General features: G+C 41.9%; 2 protein-coding genes across 10 annotated transcripts; one reads left to right on the top strand and one right to left on the bottom strand.

The window, feature by feature from the left end:
• Positions 1–11: 11 nt before the first annotated feature.
• On the bottom strand, positions 12–22,465 carry pcm1 (pericentriolar material 1). Of its 9 annotated transcripts, none has more exons than XM_085162493.1 (40): positions 22,349–22,465; positions 20,743–20,857; positions 20,099–20,347; positions 18,662–18,988; positions 17,350–17,520; positions 16,472–16,591; positions 16,063–16,249; positions 15,632–15,741; positions 15,112–15,385; positions 14,875–15,022; positions 14,341–14,556; positions 13,990–14,156; positions 13,386–13,603; positions 12,585–12,727; positions 12,367–12,496; positions 11,662–11,832; positions 11,344–11,522; positions 10,945–11,163; positions 10,594–10,852; positions 10,317–10,462; positions 10,035–10,237; positions 9,067–9,247; positions 8,677–8,981; positions 8,319–8,480; positions 7,983–8,039; positions 7,603–7,775; positions 6,128–6,259; positions 5,440–5,569; positions 4,878–5,045; positions 4,652–4,749; positions 3,947–4,081; positions 3,641–3,844; positions 3,483–3,542; positions 3,242–3,392; positions 1,884–2,044; positions 1,689–1,794; positions 1,406–1,614; positions 1,181–1,273; positions 910–1,033; positions 12–707 (listed from the first exon to the last, which is right to left on the bottom strand). In XM_085162493.1, the coding sequence occupies exons 2-40, from the start codon at positions 20,836–20,838 to the stop codon at positions 682–684; spliced, it is 6,408 nt and encodes a 2,135-aa protein (XP_085018619.1). In that variant the 5' UTR covers positions 20,839–20,857; positions 22,349–22,465; the 3' UTR covers positions 12–681. The 9 variants fall into 9 exon arrangements, with proteins under 9 accessions (XP_085018619.1, XP_085018616.1, XP_085018614.1 ...); XM_085162490.1 differs by lacking the exon at positions 22,349–22,465 and adding an exon at positions 22,072–22,226; XM_085162488.1 differs by lacking the exon at positions 22,349–22,465 and adding an exon at positions 22,044–22,224.
• Positions 22,326–25,123, top strand: sart1 (spliceosome associated factor 1, recruiter of U4/U6.U5 tri-snRNP). The gene is made up of 2 exons (XM_085162497.1): positions 22,326–22,464; positions 22,629–25,123. The coding sequence occupies exon 2, from the start codon at positions 22,636–22,638 to the stop codon at positions 24,943–24,945; it is 2,310 nt and encodes a 769-aa protein (XP_085018623.1). The 5' UTR covers positions 22,326–22,464; positions 22,629–22,635; the 3' UTR covers positions 24,946–25,123.
• Positions 25,124–25,972: the final 849 nt, after the last annotated feature.

The raw sequence follows: 25,972 nt of genomic DNA, 5'->3' as shown, positions 1-25,972 counted from the left end.
ACCAAACCATGTTTGAAAGTTCCAGCATTTTATTAATTAAAACTTATTACTGTAGCCAACATTTTAAATACATGGAAAGACTAACCATTAACTGAAACAGTATATAAAGAGGAGTGTGAAGGGACAGAAGCTGAGTTGGCGCTTAAAGGAAGCTAAAGAAACATTTAGCTGAAGTCAGCTGTCATCTCTTTGTAAATAGGAACCAACTTCAGAAAAGGTGAGATGTACAGTAACAGTAAGGCCAGAGCAAGACAAATAAAACATTAAAACAAACAAACAAACAAAAAAAAAACCAAAACATCACAACTGATATCAAACTGATCCCAGAACCATGGGAGAAAAAATCTAAGGCGGATCTGAATAGGAGCATCAGCACTATAGCGATTCAACCAGAGGATTAACTGTTGTGATCGAGAGCATAGAAGAAAATTCTCCGCTCCAGATTATCCATAAATCACATTAAATATTCAAGGATAAAATTAACACAAAAGTGTTGTTGTATAGGAGTACAAGTCTTAGTATTATCTGTTGCACATGTGTTTGTGAGAGAGTCGCAAATGATTTGCAACTTTAAACTATCAGATTAAGAGTTAACAATCCTACAACCAGAACAGGTTTTAGGGTTTTAAAGTATAGTGTTGCTAAAAAACAAACAAACAAACAAAACATCTGTATAATTCTTTAAGCATCCTGGGCAGCAGCAGTTTCTGAAAAATAAAAGAGCAAAAAAAAAAAAGGGTACAATTTACTGTCACAAAAGAAAGCTTCACAGTTTGTTTATGTATCGACTTAAAAGCTGCTCGGGTCTGTGGATGTCTGCCGAGAGATGGCGGCTTTGCTTTTGGCGAAATGTGTGACATCTGCACAAACAAAACTGTGATCTTGACTGACAGAGACTGTAATCCATACCTGGTTCCTTCAGTGCCTGCGCGTTTCCCACCAGCCCAGTCAGCAATTCAGTGTTCCCGTTGAGTATCTCTACCGACAGGTTGTTATTCTGCTGCTCCTCCACGATCCTCTTCTGCAGCTCCTCCTGATGTTTACAGCACACAGACACATTGTACAATCAGACACCTTTTGCCACGGGGGTGGGGGTCATGCCTTGGCTTTTAAAATGCTTGCTGTTTGAATTTTAACTGAGTGTTTTTGTTGTTGTTTTTTACTGTTAGTCTTTATGCACCTCACACATGACTGTGAGCTGTAGCGGTAAGTCGTCCACCTTAACAAAGTCGTCCTCATCAGACTTTTGGCTCGTGTTACCACTTCCCACCTCCTGAGCATAGACCCAGAAAAAAAAAGAAGAAAAAAAACAAAAACAAAAAAAAAAAGCAGCAATAGAGGTTTGACATTATTTCTACAACAGGAAGGGGAAAAAAAGTCACATATAGGTCATATTTGGACTTACATCCACGCTGATCATGACGGGCGAGTCTGTGTCTGGGCTGCTTGTGGTCGTTGCCTCCTTGGTGACATCCTGACCTTGGTACATGGTGGACTCCCTCTCTGAGGCAACAGCAGAAGCCCCAGCTTTGCTCTCCTCCTCGGGGCTCTGGCACTCCACCCTCTCATGCTCCTCCACTCCAGAATCCACAGTCTCAACTGACCTCACGATTTCTGCAAGACAAAGTTTGTGAGTGTGCAAAGAGATCCCTAAAATATTCCTGACAAGTTTACTATCGCGCACTGACCGGGATCAAATTCCGCTGCTGAATACGTAGAAAAAGCCTCACCATCGTCATTCTCCGAACTCCTCTGTTCAGTTCTTATCTCTTCGGCTTCGCTGGCTGCTGTACCCTGGAGTACAACACAATTACACAGTCAGACTAAGAAGAAGCTGCTTAATAATGTAAGCTACAGCTGTTGCACACATCTCCATGGCTGACCGTGGCTGTGCTCTCCTGCTCCGCCTGTCCGTCTGCAGAAGCCTGTAAGGATGTTTGGACATCTACAGGTCCTGCTTCAAACTCCTCGATTTCCTCCTCTTCGTTCTCATCCTCCCCACTGCCATAGTTAGTCAGCGCCTGCGTCTCTGCTTTGGAGAGACCTGAAAAGCAAAAAAAAGTGAAAATGAGACAGCAAAGTGGTCAGGGTGCAGGTTTAAGTGAGCAGCAATTCTCTGTTTTGATTCCCAGCTGGTTGGCCATTTTCCAGGTCGTTTTTACTGTTTGTTCTTGAATAAAGGCGTAAAATCCCAAAAGTATGTGCTTAAAAAAACCTTTAAAAAGATAATGACCTTTGGGTTTGAAACTGTAAGAACATTTGAAGATTCAAAAACATTTAAACGCAATAAATTATGATTACAGATAAAGAGCAATTGAAATATTTGCACAATTTCAAGGGCACCAATCACACTGCAGATAACCTTTTATTATTCTGTACTCAGGGTCAGATATCTTTCAACTTGTATGCCTTTTACGGAAGCAGCCTTTCAGATCTACTAAACAGCAGCTCATTTAACATGCAGCCTCTGTTTACCTGTTAGAGACGTGGCTGCGATTAAAGTTTTTTAGAATAATGGTGTTTATTGAGCAGCTTTGTAATTGCAGAAAACACGGCATCAGAATTAGACACCTGCACTGAAACGACTCCACTTCAGCCAGCGAGCAGAGACACTCGATTTTCCAGAGATGTGCTCCCCCCTCTGGTTTGTACCACACTGCATGATAATGAGCACACATACACCTAAAAGGTAAACTACTACTTGAAGATCAAAGAAGACCAAGAAGTGCTGACTCTCGTGGTCAGTTACCTGACCTCAAACTCCACCTGTGGGGTGGAAGAAAAGAAGGAGAAGAAAGCGGAACTTTCTTAACACGACAAGAAGATTTTCGGAGCATCGTCGGGTCATGCGGGGATAACGCAGGCCGTCACAGTTCAAATTAAATCAAAACTGAGGCGTGATCAGACATCGCGAGAAAAAGTTGCCAATTTTGTGTCATAAATACTACAAAACCAAGTAAAGAGCAAGAAAGTGAGGCTGAAAGAAACCTTTAATGTAAAGTTCCTATCAGAGTGGTTATCGACCATTTCAAATCACAGGATCAGAATTTGAATGTTTTTTTGTTTGCATTTTTAAATATTTAGACTCTTATCACCTCAGAAACAACCTGCCTGACAAGTAACATAATTTGCTGTTTGCAAATTAAAGCAAAGGGCTGAATTCTGTTTACTGAACATTTTTAGCTTGAGGACCTAAAGTTATTCACAAGAACCGCCTTTTCTTACTCCACTTTTCACTCACTGATTGACAGAGGCACTTCCCGTCCACCTTCTTCATCCTCATTATCCTCTTCAGCCTCCGAAGCCTCACTGCTCCTGCTGTTCTTCATCTGCGTCTGCAGGTAAAGCTCCTGGGAAGCAGAGGCACCTCCCTGCTCAGCCTCATCTTGGTCCTGGAAGACAGTGAGAGACATTGTTGTTACAAAGATTAATTACTGACAGTTTCACCCAATAAAACAGTCATCGGTGTGAAGATTACCTACCTTGTCTTCATCTGTGTATGCTGGAGAAAGAGATTTATCGCCGCCACCGGCTGTATTATTCTAATACAGAGGAATAAATAAACACAGCATTAAAATTAGGATCATTCAAGCTAACACTGCATTACAAATGCTTGGAGAAAGAAAACAAAAGATGTAACCTTCTGACTGTGTTTGGCTTTACTATGCTGCTCAGCCCTGTTCTTATTTTTGTGTTTGGCTGCCAAAGCGGTGCCGCTGCTGTTGTCCAAATCCTGCATGAGCCTGAAGAAGGCCAGTTCATTAAAGAGGATCTCTGAAATCTCCACAAGCAGGTCCTCCCCGCAATCCTTCAGAGTACGGCCGACAAATTTACTGAGAGAGTCCTGGAAGAAAAACAAAGAGCGAACCATCAGACAGGCAACTTTTCATGTGATCCAGCTGCACTTGTTGAGGCAAATTTAGAGCAAGGCTGCCATCGGTCCTACCTGCAGTATGCCTCCCAGCTGTCTGTGGAAAAAACGGACAAACTCTTTGCTCTCGTCGTTTTGCTGGGTGAGAGTGAGGACCATGCGCCGGACAGAAGTCAAGAGCTGGACGGAGCACACCTCGTCCATGTTCTCCTGTGAGAAGAAAGACGGACAATGACGAGTCATTTTAGTCTTCAGTAACTGCTCAGAAGCGCAAACTTTACTGACAACCGAACGCACATTAAAGCAGTGTGTGGACAGCTATCATTCTCATTTCCAATTCCATATTTTATTCTTGGACTTTGCATGAGTCACAGTTGAAATTAATCCCTCTTTCTCTTATATTTGGTGCAAACCCTCAGTTCAGCCTCTGTGCTCAATGCTATACACCTGAAATACACACCTTATTAAAGGCTGGAAAAAAAAAAATCTGAAACTGAGGGTTTAGAGCTTCTTTCTTGCAACCATGTACATTTTTGAAAACTGGGAAGAGTTTAATATAATCATCTGACATTTCAAAAGTATATAGGACAGAAAATATTGAAAAGGTTAATAGGTGCCACTTAAAGGCTCATTTGTTCAATACACATTTAGTTCAAAGTTTAAAAAGCAATTACTAATAAACCACAATGTGTTTCGCTTCTGTTAAGCATAGAAAATTCACGTCACTTGAATATTAGCAAAAAGCCACAACTCGATTTCACTGTCTGTGGTTTATCCTACCTTAAGGAAGGGAATGACTTCTGTCATGATGGCTTTGATCTGACGATCCAACTGCTGGGTGTCGATCTGAGGGCAGTGCACTTCGCCTCCTGTAGCTCCTGATCACAGAGAAATATATATATTAACTCAAAACGCCATCTATTTATAATAAACAGCCATAAGAAAGACCACAATTAGCCAGCCACAGGCCTTCGTTGTACACATGCAGGGTCTTGTGATTAGGTACCTTCGATGTGCTCAGCAGGGTTAGCAGAAGGACGTTCAGCATTTGAGACGTCAGAAGTGCCTGCACCTGCAGTGCTGGCGCTGCAGGGGTTAAACTCAACTTTAAGCTTCATGCGCTCATATTCCCTAATCCTTGCCAGAGCTTTATCTAAATGAATCACCGTGTTGCCTGTCAGCCGCACAGAAAGGAGAGGGAAAAGAGGAAAAAAGGGGGACACACACCAAACATTTTACAATCAGTGAAGCAAGAGAAAAAGTTTTTTTGTATCTGTAAACAGGTTTACACCAAGGGATCAAACAATGTATGGCAGCCTTGCTCTCAAGTTATGATAGCAGGCCAACAAGTCAAAGTTTTACATTGCCAAAAAGTCCTGTTGTTTACTTATTGATCCTGACGTGTAAACTGATTGGTTTACCAAAACCAGCACTAACAAGCCCAGCGGGAAAAAAGCAAGAGGAGGTACCAGATTTGTAGTTCAAGGCAGAAGGAAAAACATTTCAGATGAATACCTCCAAGTGGAACTTTAAAAAAATAAATTTTCCCCAAACACATTTATATATACCCAGGTCATCATTAGCAAAAGGTTCCAGGTTGGAGGAGGTTGACATGGTGCTGTCGTTGTCCACAGATTCTGCGTCATCCCTCTTCTTCATTGTGTCTTGCGTGATCCTCAGATTTTTCTCCACCACCTCCTGAAAAAAAGCCATAGTTCAGATTTGAGGCACATACGCTGTGGTCGCCATTATTTTAGCATGGAAAATTAGACATTTCATCCATCACTCCTGAACGAAGCCATTATTTAGACAGACAAAAGCCTTGGCTCCCAATTAGTACAACTCTGGGGACCCTGGAGAAGAACAAAGACCACATGTCTGATCTGGCAACAGACGCACAGGCAGAACAGGGGCATTTTTTTCCTTTCTCTTTTTCCTTTTTTGAAAAAATACTTCTGACGCGTACCGTCAAGTTAAACTCAAAGACAATGAAGATCGGGGAGGGAATATTAAAATCAGAAAATAAAGAGGGACATGGAATGATGAAAAGAGACAAGACGAGGTGGGATGAAAGGAGATGAGGCCGAGAGAGAAATTAAAGAAAGGTATAATGAAATGTAAGAAAGAAAGCGAAGGGGAAGGATGACAATGAGGGATGAAAGGCTTCAGAAGGACCAAAGCGACATGGAAGCAAGAGAAAGGAGAGAAAAAAAAGTGTGAGAATGCCATGCTGGGAAGCAATAATGTTTCTCTTACTGCATCACTGGTAGTCAGGCTCTCGCTGGGTGTGAGCTCAGACTGAGAGCCGGCAGCCCAAACTGCAGGACCAAGACGGGGCATCTGGTCTTCGGTTGCGCTCCTCTCAGCTAGATGCCTGCTTACTATGTCCTGTAAGAAACACACAGAGAGGGTATCATAACTGTTAGATCAAGTGTTTCAGTGTCTCTAGCTGCCCATGTCATGTCACAGACATATAAACATTACAGTGCATGCAAAGACGCAAGCTAGAGAGAGTCCATGAAAAAGGAAGCCCATCAGCAAAAACAAAAACTGAAGCACTAACACACACACACACACACACACACACACACACACACACACACACACACACACACACACACACACACACACACACACACACACACACACACACACACACACACACACACACACACACACACACACCCCTAAGTTAACATCCCACCCGGCATGATTTCTTTATCTTGTCCACCATTGCTACTGTTTTGTGTGCATGTCACTGTACCTGCCATGGCAAAGAGCTACAGCGCAATGACTACAGGAAAAAGAGAGGAAGACAGCCCAAATTCCAGTAAAAATAAAAAATATTCACCCCTCACCTTTATTTTAGTTAATACTGTAAATCTCGCTCAATTGACAGGATTCATTTAACCAACTTCATGCAACTCTTGAACTTAACTTCCTTTTATGCATGTGGCTAGAGACTGGCCACAAAGTCAAACAATGTTAGTTCCACTTAAAAGAAAATTTCACTAACCCTGGCTACCAGCAGCTAACACAGACTTACTGCATCAAAACAGCAATGCTTACTAACAGAAAAGTTCAGGATCTCCTCAACAAATCGCCTCAGTATCACTTATCTGACAGAAGTGAGCTTCACTGGCTCATCGACTCATATCAGACTCCTTTCACAACAAGTTTTACAGCCTCTTCTAGAGTAAATAGACTTGGACACATGCTGACAGCTAAGGTCAACCACAGACTGACAGCCTAGACTCACTATACATGAATTATTACAGTGAAAAAAAAGTTTTATTTCCATTATTTCAGTTTCATAATCATCAGAAGCTAAAATCACATGATTATATTTTGATCAATCTACCTAGTGGAAATGCAGCCAGATATAGCTCTAAAAAAACTAATTTTGAAAAATAAAACATAAAAAAAATATGATCTGTAGCCATCGTCAGCTGTAGCTCTAGTCTCAACAAAAAGCAAAGATACTTTCAAACTTCTTTCAAAGAGGTGTTCCCAGATATTTTCAGACGATTGTAAAAATCAAGTCAGTGATCAAAGTTATCTTTAATACTTGACAGACTGTATTTACAGATGTTCAGTGCCACAATCTCACACCGAATCCTCTTTCCAGCCAGATGGGAAAAAAAAAAAAATCACCCAAAAATCTTATTATGTGAACCCAGGACATTGGATTTAAACAGCAGTTGAACATGTTCTGAAAATTTTGAGCCTACCTGTAGGGAATACAGTGCCCTCTGGCGCAAGTAGTCCGTGTTGAGCAGCTGCAGTTCGTGGAAGAGCTCAATGAGAAAGTGTGGCCGGGACTCATTCTGGGATATCAAAGTAGCTACTTCAGAGTAAATGGTCTCCCTCAGCGTTTCAAACAGTGAGAAGTCACTGCTTGCATCTGAAATTTAAAGATGTGACACCATTACAGACAGATATTTGCAAACCGCCACAACAACAGAAAATACCATACAAAAAACTACTGACTATTTTCACAGCTAAAGATTTATCCTGCACACATCTTTAGTTAAGCCAAAAAGAAGAAGAAAACAAAAAAGCCCATGCATGGGATAGCTAAGTAATACTAAGATCTGCATGGTGACTTTACCTGGTGCTTCAGTGCATGCAATTCTGTTAGAGAGGAAGGGTGTTCTCCAAGCATAGGCTGTGAGTAAGATAAATTAAAATTGACAAAAAAAAAAAAAAAAAAAAAAAAAAAAAGAAATTAACCCAAAATTAAAGTGAAATCTGTGGTCATGAAGAATGTGCCAAGTCAATTACATATATATTAAAATAAAAAGACAGGGTGTTATTATGAAAGAAAAAGAATAAACATTCTACAATAAAATAATGTGGATCATAAATAAAAGAAAACACACACACACAGAAATAACAGAGGAAAAGGAGGGTGAATTGATTTTACTACACGCAGCTTCAGCCATACCAGAGGAGAGGTCGTTCCGTTTGCTCCCAAGCTTAGCCTTGCTGTCCAGCTTTTCTTGAGTAAGTTTGTCTAAAAGACTCTGATTGTACTCCTTCTGGTGGCACGTGTCTGCCCTCTCCTGGACAGAGTCTGCAGTGCTGCCAACACTGTCGCTCTCGTGACCTGAGGGAGCCACCAACAAATGAAAAGACACATACTGATAATGTTTCTCATATCAATAATTTGACACTTAGGTAAGGAAATGCAGAAAAATGCCCCTGACTCACAATACAATATAACTGAATTCAACAGCTTTTAAAAGCCTGCATAAAATATTCAATTGGCCTCTCAGCAGGGTGCAGCATTCCACTTTTAATACCTTCACTGTTCTTGCCCTGCCCTTTGCTCCTCCTGCGGCGGCTCTTGGGAGTCTTGCTTCGGGAGGCTAGGTTGGCTTGTGCGGAGGCCTTGCGCCCGGTTTTAAAAGCCTTTGTGATGGTGGTGGGATCGACCGGCTCGGGCATGCTGCTTAAGCTTTCCTGCGACCCCTTGTCAAAGTCACAATGTCTTGATTGGCGGTTGGCAAAAATGGGAGAGGAGGAGGGAGACTCTCGGGCCTCAGCGTTAGACAGTTGATGGCGAGTGATATTGTTTGAGTAGGAGGTGTTAAGCCAACCTGCCGCCCTAAGGCAGGGAAAAAAGAAGGTATTGATAATAATGTTCCATAAAGAAACACAAATGAGTTTTCAGGCAACATTGATGGACATACCCTCTCTCTGTAGAAGTGTTAAGAGGAGAACGCTGCAGCGGTGGAGGGAAACTCATGTATTCTGTTTTAACTGAAGTGTTGGGATCTGACTGCTGCTTCTGATGTTCAGGAGTAGCCTGACCTACTGCACCTTGAGGAAAGTCACTCATGGAACCAGGGAACAGGGGATATAAATTAAAGCCTTCAGACAGAAAGAAAAAAAACAATTTAGATTAAGATGGCAATTAAGCAATTAAGTCATTACAGTCAGATTTCTTACATTTCACACCTACTGAAGGTCCCCTTTGAATATATTAACCATTTCTAAATCAAATGCACCGATCGAAAATGTGTATTCACACCAATAATAACATTTTTTCAATAGCGTTTATGCCAGAGCAGTCACTGGAGGTTATACTTTTAATTTTAGAGTGGAAAACAGGATTTCTGGCCAAGTGTAAAATTTGGCTTTTATAGTACATCATAATCAATAATTCTGGTTAAAGTGAAAATCCTTGTGCAAACTTGGCCCCTTCACTGTCCACTTTAAAAACATGTCTTGAAACCCATTTTTACTGCTTGGCATATGACACAGTATGACCCTGATTTTATTGTTTTAAATGTAATTCTAATTATCATTTTATACAATTTTTTTTGCTATTTGTGCTAATTTTATTATTTTAAAATGTCATTTTAATTATCAGCTTTTTTTCTTTCTTTTTTTTAATCTTTATTTTATTTTTATTTATTTATTTTTTTAACTTGTTCAGTGTATCATTTCTGGCATGTCAAGTGTACAGCACTTTGTTTTCAGCTGGGAGTTGTTCTGAAAGTGCTATATAAATAAATTGCTCCCTTGCTTGCTTGCACACTTCCTCTCTTTTCAGACTCAAAAAATATTTGCCCTGGCTGTCGTTTCTATTACACAAAAATGCAAAAATTATTTAGAGAGAATTAAACCCAAAAGCTGATAAATTTGCATATCATACTGGGTGGAAATGGGGATGTCATGTTGTTGGCTGAAGGATGCAGGGTAGAGGAGAAGGGGAGGAAGAAACCAGGAGAGGCTGGAGGGCCGGAGCTGGATTCCTGGGATGATCCCTGCTTCTGGGTTTGCCAACCTGCTGATGAAGAGGAAGGCATAGGCTGCTGCTGCTGCTGGCGAAGAAGGTCATTGAGGACCTGCTTTAGTCTGAAAGAAAAGTGGCATCATGTAGTTTCTGTACTTCATAGGCAAAGTGAAAAATACATATTGAAGTTTCTGTTTTCACCTCTGGATATTGTTCTGTTGCCAGGCCAGCTGGGTGTAGCACTGGTGTAACTGGTGCATGATGAGCTGAACCTGTGGTGATGACAGGTTGTTGGGCAACATGCTGTACTGACCCGTCAGCAAGGTTTGTAGCATGTATGATAGTGTCTGTGGAAACAGGTAAGACACAAAAAGAATGCTTTTCACTTGTTGACAGCGGTTTTAATCCAAACACTGGACACAAACTTCAACCAAAGAGCATTTCAGCATCTGTGCATGTATGTGCTGAGTGCACTAACCTGCTGGTCCTGCAGGAGTGTCTGACACATGCTGGTGCTGTAGTCCAACTGTCTCTGTAGCTGGTTGACCTGTTCCTGCCAGTGATACGAGCCCTCGGTGAAGGAGAGCTCCGAGGCCCAGCGCAGGTTCTCTTGTCGCCGTGTGCCCCCCTGCTGGCTTCCAGACTGGTTCAAACTTCTTGACTGCTGCTTGGCCTTAGTCTTGTTATGAAGAAGCCCACCACTGTCACTGGAAAAGGCTGCCGGAGGCTTCAGATTGCTGCAGACACAAACAAAAAAAAAGCATATAAATTTGTAAATTATTGATCACTACACAGTGACATAAATCCTTCTTTTGCCACTTTGTCTGACCTTCCTTGATTCTTCCTGTTACTGTAGGAGCACAGGTTCCTGCTTGGTGAGTAGAGATGAATGTCATCATCAGAAGTGCTATCTGTACATTCTTCCTGCTCTTCTTCTTCCTCTGCGCCCATCTCCGAGCGATATTCCTCCTCATCATCGTCGTCGTCGTCATCATCATCATCGTCATCATCCAGGTGGCATGGAGAGGAACCCCAGGTGGCCATTGTTCTAATAACAAATCATGAACAATGGTTCAAAACGTTTGTGAAACAATGACAAATGACAACCTAGCAGAGGAAATGCTCTGCATCCGAAAAAGAGAGCATGTGTTACACACTTTCGCTGCTATTCATCTTCAAAAAATTATTATCTCATGAGACAGACCCCCTAGAACAGAATCTCTCTTACCTTTCATCCCTGCTGACAGGCTGCGAGGGTGTAGCGATGCCCTCTTGATCTTCAATCTGGCAGGCAGAGTCCCCGAGACCACTACGCCTCTGGTGTTCAGCCATCAATGACTCTAAGTGCTTTCTTCGCTGTCTCAGTTCTTCGCGCAAAATTTGATGGCGACGCATTTCTGACCAAAGCTGCCATTTCAAAGCAAGAACAGAAACGATCAGTGGATGTGGATTATTCTCAAAGTGTAAAGTGTGTTTGATATATCACAAGAGTTGGTTTAAATAGTTAGCTAGCAGGTGTTTTGTCATCTATGGTGGAGTCTGTCACCTCATTGTCAGTGACTGAAGAAGTAGCTGCTTCTGGGGCCGTGGCTTTGAGTACGGCTGAGTTTGTTTTGGCTCCAGACGATGGAGGAGCCGGGGCGGGTGCAGGAGTGGAAACTGCAAGTGGAACCTTCCTCAGCAAACCCTGCTGACTCACCGTGCTGGACACAGATGACTGGAAGGAAAACCAGCAGAAATACTGTTTACATCTGAAAACAGCTCGTAACACCTGACTTCTAAGCACAATGGCAACATGACATGGCCAACTATGTTGGAATAAAATCTGTGGTTACAGTTACACAGGATTAAAATTCAATTTGTCATATAACAAAGCAAAAAAAGACTTCTGAAGTATGAGTATAAACAAGAGATCAATGTTTTAATGTTACAAACTTCTAAATCTACTAACCTTATGTTATGTACATTTTTCTTACAGTGAGTTATTTTTAGAAATTTCAAGTCTGTTTGTGCCATTGGTTGGCTTTGCCAAACTGAGCTGCCTCCAGTCACTTGTGTGTAAACAACAACACAGGTGGACATGAACTGAATCCACAAAATTCTATTTCAAGTACTAAGAATCAGAAATAAAAAGCATTACTTATTACATTCTTAAAGCGTTAACATGTCAGTTTTTATACACTGAGACTGTTCTCTTTGCCACCAGTCCTACAAATAGCTGCATGTATGTGTATTTATATGAGTCAAGTACCTGAAGGTCGGGGCAAGCCCACTGCAAGTCCTGAATCTTGCCTTGGATTTCAATGAGCTTCTGACGCTCTTCATGAAGCATCTTCAGCTCCTGCTTCTGCTGACGTAGCTTCTCCTCATACAGCTTTTCTCTGTCAGAAGAATAGGGTGGGACTGATGTGATGCAACTTCAAAGTCAAATAAAGGGTTTTCAAAAAGAATCTTTTTACAGTTCTGTACCTGGCTTTGCTGGAGAGGGTAATTTCTCTGGGACTCTGTTTTGATCCTGCTCCTAATGTCCCTGGCACAGAAGCCCTGGTGTTATTTGGCTGCTGGCGTAAAGCTTCATCCTCATTAGCTGTTGTTCCATCTGTGTCATCACTCTGGATACACACAGATTGGGTCAGTGCTTCTTCACTAAAATAGTCAGTCATTTATGATCTAAAGGAACAGTTCAACTGACAGTTCAACTGTCTTTAAGAGTCTTTTTCTATTTTTCTTGCAGTTGCAGGTTTGTTTGTTTTTTCATTTTTGTTTTCTCATATTCCAACAAACTAATGTCTTATGTTTATTTAAAACATAAGTAAAAGTAATGGTTGTTGAATTTGTCTCCAAAAATCCAAAACATTTCTACATGTCTAAGTACTCTTACTGAATTCCACCTAAAAGCTTTGGCACAGTATCAGTGGTTTGTCAGCTACAGCTGGTGGGGTTAGCATTTAAAGCTTGGAACACTCTGTAATCTGTTAAGTCGCTTCGTATTTCAATAGTGAACCTAAACATAAGTCCCATAAGTATCAATAAAGTGTATATAAGCAACAGATTTCTCAGTATTGGGATAAAACTTTACACACATTTACAGAATCAGAGCCTCGTGATGGTTTACAGTGGTTGTTGCTGGGTTTATTTAATGACAGTTTAATCTGGAGTGTCTTTGCTATTTACAGGTAGTTTGGATTTTAAAAAAATCTTTTTACTTTGTTAAGCTACACCCAACTCATGACCACAGAACTTTGAGCATTGTTCTCTCATCTTTCTCACCTGAACCATGGCCACCAGCTCCTGCAGCTGCCACAGTTTTTGCTTCGCAGTCTGTCGATGAACCTTCTGACCAAAACCAGCTTCATTCCCAAGGCTGCTCCTCCGACTAGACTCCGATGCCTCGCTGTCTGGAGCCACAGCCTGCGCCCCTCCCTCATTATCAAGACCATCTTCATCCTTCAACAAATTATAGGGGATGTCCCTGTTGTACTGGCAGTCTAAATCAAAGCAAAGTTACAGAAGTATCACTTACAGATCACAGAAAAACAAAACAAAACAAAACATTGGTCTGACTTTGACTTTAAGTGGCTGTTCAAGTCAAAGAAATAAAAAATGAAGGTTAACATTATTTTATACAATGGTAAAAACACAGCAGAAGACAACACATATAATGAGTTTCTCATACATAAGATTTTATTTGGGCATGCCACCAGGTATTTTAACAGACTCTCATGAATGTTTGGTGCCTAATTTTTACAAATTTTTTTTACAGTATAAGTTTATATAAGCCTATTATGACCAACTCTGTTATTCAACTCACATATTCTTATTTATAAAATAACACTAACACCATCAAGTGTGTGTCAGTCTGTGCAGTGTGTACCTATGGCTGAGGGGATGTTGAGGCTTCGAAGGTTTGCGGCTGACCGGTTGTTGATCTCACATTCAGTGTTGAGTCTGCCGTCCCGGTTGTTTGTGGCGCCACTCCTGGGGCTGCGCCCGTTGGTCAGGCTGTTCAGGTCTGCCCAGTTCCCACCGCGCTGTGGGTTCCTAAACAGATAAGGCACAGTGACCGTTGCGGTGTAGAATTACTTACACACAATCACCTAATTACTAATGCTATCATATTGCAACTTGGAACCAGTGACAATAATAACCATTTTAACAAAAGATACTGAACTTGTTAACAAAGATTAAGAAATTCAAAAACCATTTTATTCATTAAGTTACCCACCTGATGTTAGTTACAGGCTGGCGATTCTCCTGCTCCGAGTCAAACATGGCCTCAAACATCGAGCCATCTTCCGTCTCATCTTCCTCGTCCTCCTCCTCCTCATCGTCGTCTTTCACGTTTTCATTTACTGCGTCTACCATCATATCAGAAGTCTGCTCGTAGTACTGGACCAACTCTCGCAGTTCATTCAAGCGCTTGTGGACCTCCTTCAGCTTCCTGCAGGAAGTGAATGAAATGTGAGTATATGCTAGGTTTAATCATTCAAAATTAAGTGACAGGCCAGGAAAATATTTTCACATTTCTCTTCCTTTTCAAAGGCTAAAGTATAGAAAAAAGAAAATAAAGACTGCCATAAACGAGGAGGTCTAGTGTCTTGTTCAAGAGCACTTTAGAAAAGGATGAAACTTGTCAACAGGAGGCCGTGTAGAAGGTTTTGTGACGTCAATGTTATACTATATCCCCACCCCCTGTACAGCAACCTGCCGTTGATATTTGATCTGCCTATTCAAGCTGTGTCTTTGTTTGCGTACGCACCTGAGCTTATCTGCTGAGTTGGAGCTGTCCTGCTGTTGTGTAATTGAAGGATGAAAAGAAGTTGAGGCTGAGGCCCCAGAGGTCAGAGTGGATGGAAACTCTGAAGATCCCCCCATACTCAGACTGTACTGTGCTGACAAGCCACGACCTGAGTGAATCCACACGCAATTCATCAATAACTTTAGAAGAATAAAAGCCATGTAATGGTTGAAAAGAATGCCTTAAAAATACTCATACGTGAGTTATTATTGAGTGTCTGGTCTCTGAGTGAATGCAGCTCCTGCAGGATCTTGTCCATGGTCTGCTTTTTGTCTTGGAGTTCCTGGAGTTTGGTGAGTTTGGCGCTGGCAGCTGTTGCTCCAGTGTCTAGACCAGTGTGTGGGCCAGAGGCAGAGTGGAGGAGCGGCCTGTGTTGAGGGGGGCCAACAGGCTGCGGAGTCCTAGACCAGCACACCTCTCTGGAGAGGGAAAGACTCTCTGCCTGACGCCGGTTATCTGGCACCGCTTTAGTCTACAGGGAGGATTTTTCAAGATTTGACATGGGTTGTCAAACGAGTGGCAGACTAACGCCATTCACACCAGCATTACAGATTTACTCCCAGACCGTACTAAACAAATAGTCTAACATCACTGGCTCTGATGGAACTGATATGAATCTAATGTAAATCTAAAGTCTGTAGACTGATTGCTCAAACAGAGGGGATAAAATGATATGATTTATGGACATGAGAGAGTAGATTTACAGTTTCTACTATACCTGAGAGTCATGAAGCTGGTTGTGGAACCGCTGGATCAAATCGTTTAACTCATCATTGAGTTCTGAGGTGATGCTCAGACCAGAAACGCTGCCTGTGGTTTCTGTGACAACTAATAACAACAAAGAAATTAAGAAAAAAAACCAACAGATTTATTTGTGTCAGTCACTGAATATAAAACTCTTAACACCTTTACCAGAGAATACTGATTAATGTTTGTAAACACATTAGCTCTGCTGAATAAATATTTCCTGAGAATATTCCATCTAAGATGTCAGGAATGCATAACCGACCGTTTGTGAGACAAATCGTTCCTAATTTTTCCTCTAAGACTAATTTACACAATGATGTGATGTGAATGATCATTCTAACCCTACACACTAATAGTCTGTACACAGTGATTATGCCTGTCACTTTTTACAGTATATCTCACCGGTGTCTTCAATCACAGCGAGTGCCTGCTCTGCACTGTACTGCATGGCCATTAGAGCTTCTTGTCGGCCCTGCAGGGCCCTGAGCTGCTCCTGCTGCTCCAGCATCTTCTTCAGCAACTCGTGCTGCTTACGCAGATTCTCCAATTCTTCTTTCTGGTCAGCACGCATGGCTTCTGGCCTTCCTCCCTAACAATGCACACCCACAGACAGTCAGCATTATTGGCTTTACCAAAAGCCATGTTAACAATACTGTACTGCTACTGAACAAGAAGGTTAAAAGAAATAAATAAGACAAGATAAAAGCCAGAGGAGGGACACAATGTTTAGTTTCAATTTTCTCATTACAGAACTCAAAGACAAAACAGAGTGTGTACGTACTGTACATATGTATATAACAGCTGTACATACTGTTGCATTTGAAGCATCTGAAGATCGAACTTCTGTGTTAAGAGAAGTGCTCTCTGCCACTGAACCTGAGCCAACTGCAGAGTCCAGCGTCCCCACATCATCTTCCTCATTCTCCTGTGCCTATAAAAGCAGCAGAGAGAACAATCAGTAAAAAAGGATAAAAATCTAAAACTGGCATAATAATGGATCGGATTTATATAGCGCTTTTCAATGCCACTATTCATTCACACACTGGTGGAGGCAGCTACAGTTGTAGCCACAGCTGTCCTCGGGCAGACTGACAGAAGCCAGGCTGCCATATCGCGCCATCGGCCCCTCTGGCCATCACCAGTAGGCGGTAGGTGAAGTGTCTTGCCCAAGGACACAACGACCAGGACAGAGAGCCCGAGGATCGAACCGGCGACCTTCTGGTTACAGATGCGCTTCCCAACCCCCATGGGGCGCCACGGTCGCCCCATACGTGCCCCCTATATACTCCCTCTCGACTGGAATAGATGGTGATGATAATTAATTGGTAGACTACAAGGCTTAAGACTAAAATGTATCTTTCTATAAATTTTAATTTCTCAGAGAAAATATTAAATAAAACTACGCAAAAAATTTATAATAAATAAAAAAATCACAGAACAATAAAAACTGGTAGTTACAGTTTTTATAGCATATTATAGCTTAAAATATGATCAAACTATTAATTAAACAGTGTGTGGAATAGCCCAAAGACAACAACAAACTACTGTAGTTATGAAGAAGCCAAATTTGTAAAAGAAAATAAATAAATAAATAAATAAATAAATAATAATTTCCAAACGATGTTAAAAGCATGAAGCAGATTCTAAAATATATACGGGTGGAGCTGGAGAAACAAATATCAAATTTACCAGCATTTTCTGCAGGAACCGTAAATAGGACTTCTCCTGCTCCTTGAGGTGGTCGATGAGATGAGAAAGACGCTCCACGTTGGCCGGCACGTCATTTTTTTCCACCAGGTCATCCCGCATGGAGCTGGCCTTACTGATATACTCGCGGATCTGTACCAATTTGCTCACCACCTGAGACCAGAGAAAGAGAGGAGGGTGGTGTAAGGGTGTGGGTTTCAGATTGAAAATAAAGAGTAGACTGAGAAAGACTGTAGGATAGGTGAGCAAGCATCTGTAAGGAAGGCTCAGACTGGGCTAAACAAGGGCAAGAAAGGGGGTTGGGCGGAAACACTGGGCACCGAGGGTGGCATATTTATAAAGTGCCCTAAATACAGCCTCGTTTCAGCTGCACTGGCTCTCCCTCACTTTCATCCTAGTTCTCGTTTCTCAGAGTTCAGTGCAGTAACACACGGACGACGACACATATATGTATGGTTAGGTTATTTCACTTGCATAAAATATAAATATCAAGAAAATATCAAAAAATTTTATTGCATCTCAGTCAAATTAACTATAAACACAAATGTGTGTTTTTGGTAAGTGCTATTTACCTCCAACACTTCAACCGGTCAGGACAGTCCACACTCTGTCTTTGCTGGAGGTCTTGTACCTGCCCCATAAACTAACTATAATTGCTATTCACCACGTGTAGTTCTAAGAAGCTGGTTTTAGGCCTTGTTCCTTGCTTGCAAACATTTCTTTGCAGCATCTGAATGTTAATATTATATACCACAGATAACAATATAACCCCTTTTTTGCAATTTTACATTGAGTAACATTCTTAAACTTTTAAAGTAGGCATTCATAGCAACTAAGCATCCACTCAGCCACTGCAAACTGATATTAACTTATTGTTAGATGTTCCAAAGTTTTTTTTCGCTGAAGTTTTTCCAACTTATAAATTATTCAAATGATATTGGTTGCATCCACTTCAAACATAGTGTTGCATTTAAAAATAACAAGCAAGTTATTAGTTTCAATACTTCACATGTCATCTTTGTCCTGTTTTGATCAATACAAGGTTTCAATGATGTGCAAACATGTTTAACACACTGTTAAAGATTCAAGTTCCCGAACAGATCTCCTCTAACTGATTTAAAAAGTCTTATTTTCCTCATGGCACCATAGGCTGGTCAGAGTTTTCAATCATTAAAATTCCAATCTACTTAATGGACTGATATGTCTGCAACCTGCTCTCCGCTCAATCATCAAAACGCCAAGACATCAAGCGGACATCAAACAACAGATCAAATTAGTAACAACAAAACATTACCTGGCTGCTGTCTATTCTCGGCTCTCCTCTGCCATGTTCCCTGTGCGACGAGGGCAATCTGTCTGTGCTGCCATGACCGAGCCTCGGAGGTTCCTTCGTAGGAACGACGGGAGTTAATGTGTCTCTGAGTCCTTGGCTCTGCTTCTTAGTTTCCTTGGTGATCGCTGGAGTAGCCGGGGCAGAGGAGGAGGGGGGGAGCAGCTCCTTGCTTTTGTTAGTGTTTACATGCAGAGGTAGGAAATTGTAGGGCTTCTTGTTCTCGACAGCTAACTGGCGCTGGTTGTTGGCAGCTGTGACGCGCCCCTGGGAGTCACTGCCGATGCTCCTCTGAGTAAGAAAAGTCATCACAAATCAGACAAATCACCACTCAAAGTTCTGGGTATTTATTTTTTTTATTTCACAAACTGCAAGTGAAGTAAATGTTCAGAAATTTGTTTCTTTAAAGCAAACATCTGACAAAGGATAAATGAATATTGTAAAGGTATGTAATTTTATTTATATATTTATCCAACTGCCTTTATTTTTTTACTCTCCTCAACTTCTAGCTTTCTCCACTGATGAAGAGCCAAACAAATAGTTATATATTAACAATATACTCTTTTGCTTTCTCCATTTACAATCCCCAAATTCACCTCCCATGTTTGTGTGCTGCTCTGCCATTCTGCCACCCACACTGGTGCAACAGAACAAGGTCAGTCAAACAACTCTGTATCAAACTATGAAAAATATTCTGCTATCACTTCCCGCAGCGACTGCTGAAGTGCCACAGCAGATTTAATCACTAACTTTTTAGTTTGACGGTATGATAAGTGTAGCCTGACAGATACTGGGACTTCTGAGATCATTACCATATAAATCAGTTAATAAACCTGATGTTTTAATGAATCTGACTACTGAATATTTGTGTTCCCAACCGGCAACAAAAACAACCGAATTTTTTAAGCGAAACAAAGAAATGCTAAGGGTGGGACACCCGAAGCTGAAAAATAAACTGTCCCTGACTCTGGTAGCAAAGCTATAACATTTTTTTGTGTCATTTCCCAGCTGAAATTTATACCGATGATATGTCTGCAACCTGCTCTCATGGGCTAGTATGACTTGTTAGCCTTACTCCATTCCTGTGGCATGCATGTGCATTCCTGTAATTGCAGTAGTAATAGACTTGTTCACCAGACACATTTTTCCTAAAAGACAGCAGTCATATTCAGCCAGTCACAGGAAACACTGTCAGATTATAAATGCTGTATTGTGTTACTGCACAACAGCTCTTTGAACAGAAACCAAAAGCAACAAATGAAGCCAGTCAACATTTTTATACAACACCACCACCTGAGACGGGACATAGGCGTCATATCACTAACAGTAAGTCATGCAAGCCACTTTTTGAAAAGTAATCTATCACAGTAATACACATGAACAAAAAGCAAAGCATTTTACCTCATCCAGGTCTGTAAAATTGATCCTCTGCCGGAGTTTGTCTAGTTCAGCCTGGTCCGGTACAGACATTTGGGTGGTGTACTTCATATGGGGGAAGGAATGAGGAGTGCGTGCTCTCCTGCGACCTGCCCCAGGAGTGGACTCTGGCGAAATATCATTAGTGAGGCGGCTTTCCACCACCGCAGCTGACAGCTTTTTCTTGTTTTTCTCTGATGATCGGTTGGCTTTCTTCTGCTGTACACCCCAATCCTTAGGAAAGCACACAAAAAAAACAACACTTTTTTGAGGTTAATTATTATTCAAGGTAATATCAATGAAATTTATTTATTTTAAGGGAGAGTGCAGTTTAACATAGTTCCAAAATGGAACCCCGTAGGGGTAATCCCGTAGGAAAATTGATTGACAATTAATTACATAATAACATAATACTATCAATACAAAACTAAAATACACAGTGTAAATAGCGTACAAAAGAAAGTAGGATAGATGGCTATAAATGGGAGTTACCATAGCATTTATATCACTTGGTAGAAAAAAAAGATAATGAGCTGTACTTCAAAATGAGAAAAGCCCTTTATTGTCATTGTACAATGAAATTATGGAGCTTCTACCATTCTGACATTCAACATTGGGCCAGCCCTTACCATGTTGTTGAGCCTATCTTCAAGACTGCAATTGGTTACAGTCCAGTTGTGCAGCTCTTCTGCACTGTCATCAAAAGGTGTGCCTCCAGTTGCCATGCTACCCTCCTACAGCTTGCTGAAATTCACAACAATGGTCATGCTGGTCAGCGCAGAAAAAACACTCAAAATAAGTAAGCAAAAAAAGTAACACACAACTATATCAAAATGACACCCCGTGCGGTTAAGCAAACGCTTCTTAAAAGCTTGCTGGAATCCACAACAGAAAGACACCACACTGAACCACGGACTGAATTAAATCAATTTCTTCAATGACAGACAGGGCATTACGCATTTCATTAAAACGAACTTGACCTTGTTCATAATTTAACTTTATGACTAAGGTCACTTGGCTAATTGTATTTAGCTATTAATAACAACGTACGGTTGATTAAACAGGCTCTGAATAAAACCTCATCCACGCTTCACATGATGGACAGTCACAGTTAACGGTAAAGCTAAATATGCATCAGTTCTTACCAACAGAGTTTAATTAGCGGCTTTATTTTAAAGCTCGAAAGCATCAGTACCTCTGCGCTGATCACATAAACGTGCCGTCTGTTTTGGTACACTGTCTCTGAGCGCTAGCTACCGTTTGGTTATTGTATGTGGCCCGCTCGGATTCCCGGGGAAAGCTAAGCTATGACATACTCCCCCCAGCGCGCGGCGGCTTCTAGCGCGAGCTTCATTCCTATACTCCACAGGAGTATTTATAATATTACCAACAAGAAGTCCAGCGACGAGTATTGCAGCAGCTGGAGTTGGCTATAAACACAAACGCTAGTATCAGCGTACACATCATATTTGCTAAACTTCACTAGCACAGCACTTGTGACCTAGTTCCGTCCCGCAATCGCCATGGCAACCCCGACTAACCCGTACCAGCTAACCCGGTGTTTAACGTTTACGCTGGTCTACAAAAGAATGAGAAAACTAGTGTTGCTAGCGAGTGGCTAAAGTTGTCAAGCTTGCCGATGGAGCTGGCTAGTACTAACCAGCTCCCAGGCTCGCCGTAGCAGCTGCTCGCAGTGCAGCTAACTTTAAATGTATCGGTAAAAGTTCGGTATCACAAATATCTTGCATAACGACAGCTAAAATACACTTAAAAGCTGCAAATTCGGTCATTTATGTGGATAAGTTAAGGTCTGAATAACTTCTGTGCCACCGCACATTAGCATCAACGTAGCTGTACCAAAACGTATCATGTTAAGTGATGGCTTTTGGTCATTTTGTTAGGACTGCACTTGCTAAGGTAGCTAGCTTACGTTCCAAGATAAGAAACGGTGGTGTCACCGTTCAGAGCCAGAAACGGACAGAGATGTTGTTGCCCGTCGTTGCTCTTCATATACGCCAGAAAGAGCTTCACAGATTCTCTCTTCGTCCGGTGAAATCCATTTAACTATTAACAACGTTTCACGTTTCCGAGACGCACCAAGTAATGGAGCGTGACATATACACTCCCGCACGGCAGGCGGCGACATCAGCCTCTGGCTAATGGTCGATCGCAGGAAGTGCGTTTTCAGGAAACAGCAACACTGTCATTCGCTGTTTTTTTTGTTCTTAAACTTACACGAACGTGGTGTGAGGTTATTTACACTGGCCTGGAGAAAACATACAGCCGACCATTCTAGTCCCTTAACGAGATTGGATTTTGAACGCAAATTTCAATCTTTGCCTTCGAACTACGTAAGTTGTGGCTTCGGTTAATGACTTAGTTTTCGTAGCTAATGTAAGCTAGTTAGCACGGGAAAGCTAACCGCTTTCCCGTCATCAATCAAATCTTAAAATTGTCATAGCTAGCGGTTTTATTCTTCAGTGCTTGCATTTTTAATTGTTGTTGTAATTTGCAGATAAACGATGGGTTCGTCTAAGAAACATAAGGAAAAGAGCCGCGATAAGGACACAGAGGAGCGCCGTCGTGAACATAAGAAACATCGCCACAAGGAGCGCGACAGAGACACTTCGGACCGAGACAAGGAAAAAAGAAAGCGCTCCAGGTCCAGGGAAAGAGGCAGACGGGAGAGCCGTGGGAAGGGTGAAAGGAGCAGCGGGGAACCACGAGTGAAGAAGGAGAAAGTAGATGCGGGATATGAGGAAAGCAATACTGAAGTGCAGCCTCAATCTGCGAGCGGAGATGCATCTCTCAGCATCGAGGAAACAAACAAACTCAGGGCAAAGTTGGGTCTGAAGCCTCTGGAACTGAATGAGAACAAGAAGGAGCTTGGGACCAAAGAGGAACCCATGGTTGCAGAGACCATCAACCCCGTGGTCATCCAGCAGCAGAAAGAGATGAGAGAGAAGCTTGCAGCTTTGAAGGAAAAACGCATACTCAACCAGAAACTGGGGAAAGTGAAAACCCTAGCTGAGGATGACTGGCTGGATGATACATCCTCCTGGGTCGAGAGAAGCCGAAAGCTGGCAAAAGAAAAAGAAATGGCTGAGAAAAGAGCCAAACTTCTGGAAGAGATGGATGAAGAGTTTGGTGTCAGCAATCTGGTAGAGGAGGAATTTGCCCAGATTAAACAGGATGCGTACACATCTCGAGATTTAAAGGGACTCAAAGTGCAGCACAAAGTTGAGTCTTTCTCTGAGGGCCAGACTGTCATCCTGACCTTAGAAGACAAAGGTGTTTTGGAAGAGGAGGAAGATGTGCTGGTAAATGTGGGACTGGTGGACAAGGAAAAAGCAGAAAAGAATGTGGAATTAAAAAAGAAAAAGCCAGATTACAAACCTTACGAAGAAGAGGAGAGCGTTGACGACATGGTTTCGTTTAAATCTCGCTCTGTTCTGTCAAAGTATGATGAGGAAATTGAAGGTGAGAAGAAAAAGAGCTTCCGGTTGAATACAGGTGGTTTTGCAGATGGAGAGCGAGAGCGCGAGCTCCAGGCCATGAAAGAAATGCTGCGAAATCAGGCCCAGTCCTTGGAAATGCCTGCGCTCTCTATCGCCTCGGAGTACTACACACCACAGGAAATGGTGGGCTTTAAAAAGACAAAACGTAGAGTGAAGAAGATCAGGAAGAAGGAGAAGACATCCATTGCAGATGACCTTCACCTCGATGACACCCGCAGCTCTGACTTTGGCTCCAGGTCACGTGGCCGAGGCCGCAAACAGGAGGATGATGAAGACCAAGAAGTAAAGAAAGAGGAGAAGGTGGTGACGCATGAAATCCCCCTGCTGTCTGACGACATCAGGATGGCAGAAATGGACATAAGCGATGATGAGGAATTTACCCCTCCTGAGCCAGCTGTAATTGAGGAGGATGAGGCAGAGCAGGAGCTCCAGAAGCAGTTGGAGAAGCAGAGGAAGCTGAAGCAAATGCAGCTCCTGAAAGACTCTGGGGCGAAGGTGGCAGAGCAGGTTAAGAAGCTTGTTAAAGATGACAATGAAGACGATCCTGACAAGAGGAACAACATTGTTTTCAATGCTACCTCAGAGTTTTGCAGAACCCTGGGTGATATCCCAACATACGGACTGTCAGGCAACAGAGAGGACCAGGAAGACATTATGGACTTTGAACAGGAGGAGGAAAAAGATGATGCTGGAGGTTCAGACTCTGATATGGATGAGAATGTTGGATGGAGCACAGTTAACCTGGATGAGGAACAAAAACAACCAGATTTCGCCACAGCCTCTGCCACCATTTTGGACGAGGAGCCCATCGTCAACTCCGGCCTCGCTGCTGCCCTGTTGCTGTGCAAAAATAAGGGTCTGTTGGAGACTCAAATGCAGAAAGTAGCACGTGTCAAAGCGCCAAAGGGTGCCCTGCCCAATGGTGACTACTGCATTGAGGACAAGATGGGCTTTGATGACAAGTACAGCCGCAGGGAAGAATACAGAGGCTTCACGCAAGACTTCAAGGAGAAGGATGGCTACAAGCCTGACGTCAAGATTGAGTACGTGGACGAGTCTGGGCGGAAACTCACTCCAAAAGAAGCTTTTAGGCAGCTCTCCCATCGATTCCATGGAAAGGGGTCTGGAAAAATGAAGACCGAGAGGAGGATGAAAAAGCTGGAGGAAGAGGCGTTGCTGAAGAAGATGAGCAGCAGCGATACCCCTCTGGGAACTGTGGCTTTACTGCAGGAGAAGCAAAAATCCCAGAAAACACCATATATTGTGCTTAGTGGGAGTGGAAAGAGTATGAATGCAAACACCATTACTAAATAAAAATGGGAGGAGAAGTGTATTATAATTGTGGATAATTAACGTAGAAACATTCAAGTGCATAGATAAAATACACCACACACATACACATCTTTTAATTAATGTCTACGATTTAATGTCCTAGTTTATAGAAGCTGCATTGTTGTGTTGAAGAATTGTTCAATAAAATGAGTACAATTCAGAGGAAGTGTTTGGTTTTTCCCTGTGTTTGGAATTTACATGATTAATTCAGATCACAGCTATGTTAAGTCATAAAAACAACAAAATTATTTCTCTAATATTGTAGATTATTTACCTTACCACAAAAAAGACTACTGTAGCTGTGAACTAGTGCTATATAAAAACCTGGATATACTGAATTGAGCACTGTGTGTTTAAAATGCCTTTTAGTTTCATGAAAGCTGTTTGAGTAGGGTCTGTAATTGTGCGCTGGCAAATATAGCAGGTGCATTTAATTTCAATATTTTTAATGGAAACTACATCACAGGAATTAATGCAAACATAAGAATGCATTATGGGAGCACACATTGACTATTTTCCCAAAATATAACAATATAAACTCACTGGCCACTTCTTTTCAAATACTTGTTAATAAAAAATGTCTAATAAACCAATCAGATGGTGTAGACATACTTAAGATGACTTCCTGAATTTGAAAATGAGCACCAGAATAAGGATGAAGGGTGATGTCAGTGGCCAAATGTGGCACTGGTGTTGGTACAAGACGGGCTGGCATGAGTACTTAGAAACTGCTGATCTACTGTGATCTAGATGCAAGACCACATCTTTGGAATAGTGGTGTAGTAGGAGATTCACTAAGTGGATGTGCAGCCGGCAAATCTGCAGCAATGAAGATGCTGTCATGTCAATATGGACCAAACTCTTGAGGAATGTTTTAAGCACTTTGCCCAATCTATGCTACAAAGAATTAAAGTAGTTCTGAAGGCAAAAAAGGCTCCAACCTGGAGGACTAAACTCTTTAGTTATACGTTAATACATAATCTGTAAATTCTCATATAAACTGGGCAAA

Source organism: Neolamprologus multifasciatus, chromosome 6, assembly GCF_963576455.1.
Source record: "Neolamprologus multifasciatus chromosome 6, fNeoMul1.2, whole genome shotgun sequence".
Taxonomy (NCBI): Eukaryota; Metazoa; Chordata; class Actinopteri; order Cichliformes; family Cichlidae; genus Neolamprologus; species Neolamprologus multifasciatus.
Note: the sequence above shows the minus strand (reverse complement) of the source record. Positions and strands in the feature narration are given on the sequence as shown.

Excerpts from the sequence above, each read along its gene's own strand:
- pcm1 (XM_085162493.1), bottom strand. The coding sequence starts at position 20,838 with ATGGCAACTGGAGGCACACCTTTTGATGACAGTGCAGAAGAGCTGCAC. Across the intron at positions 11,523-11,661 it reads CTTCAGTCACTGACAATGAG|CTTTGGTCAGAAATGCGTCG; the intron begins GTGACAGACTCC and ends TTGAAATGGCAG. Across the intron at positions 5,570-6,127 it reads GCCTGACTACCAGTGATGCA|GAGGTGGTGGAGAAAAATCT; the intron begins GTAAGAGAAACA and ends GCTTTTTTTCAG.
- sart1 (XM_085162497.1), top strand. The coding sequence starts at position 22,636 with ATGGGTTCGTCTAAGAAACATAAGGAAAAGAGCCGCGATAAGGACACA.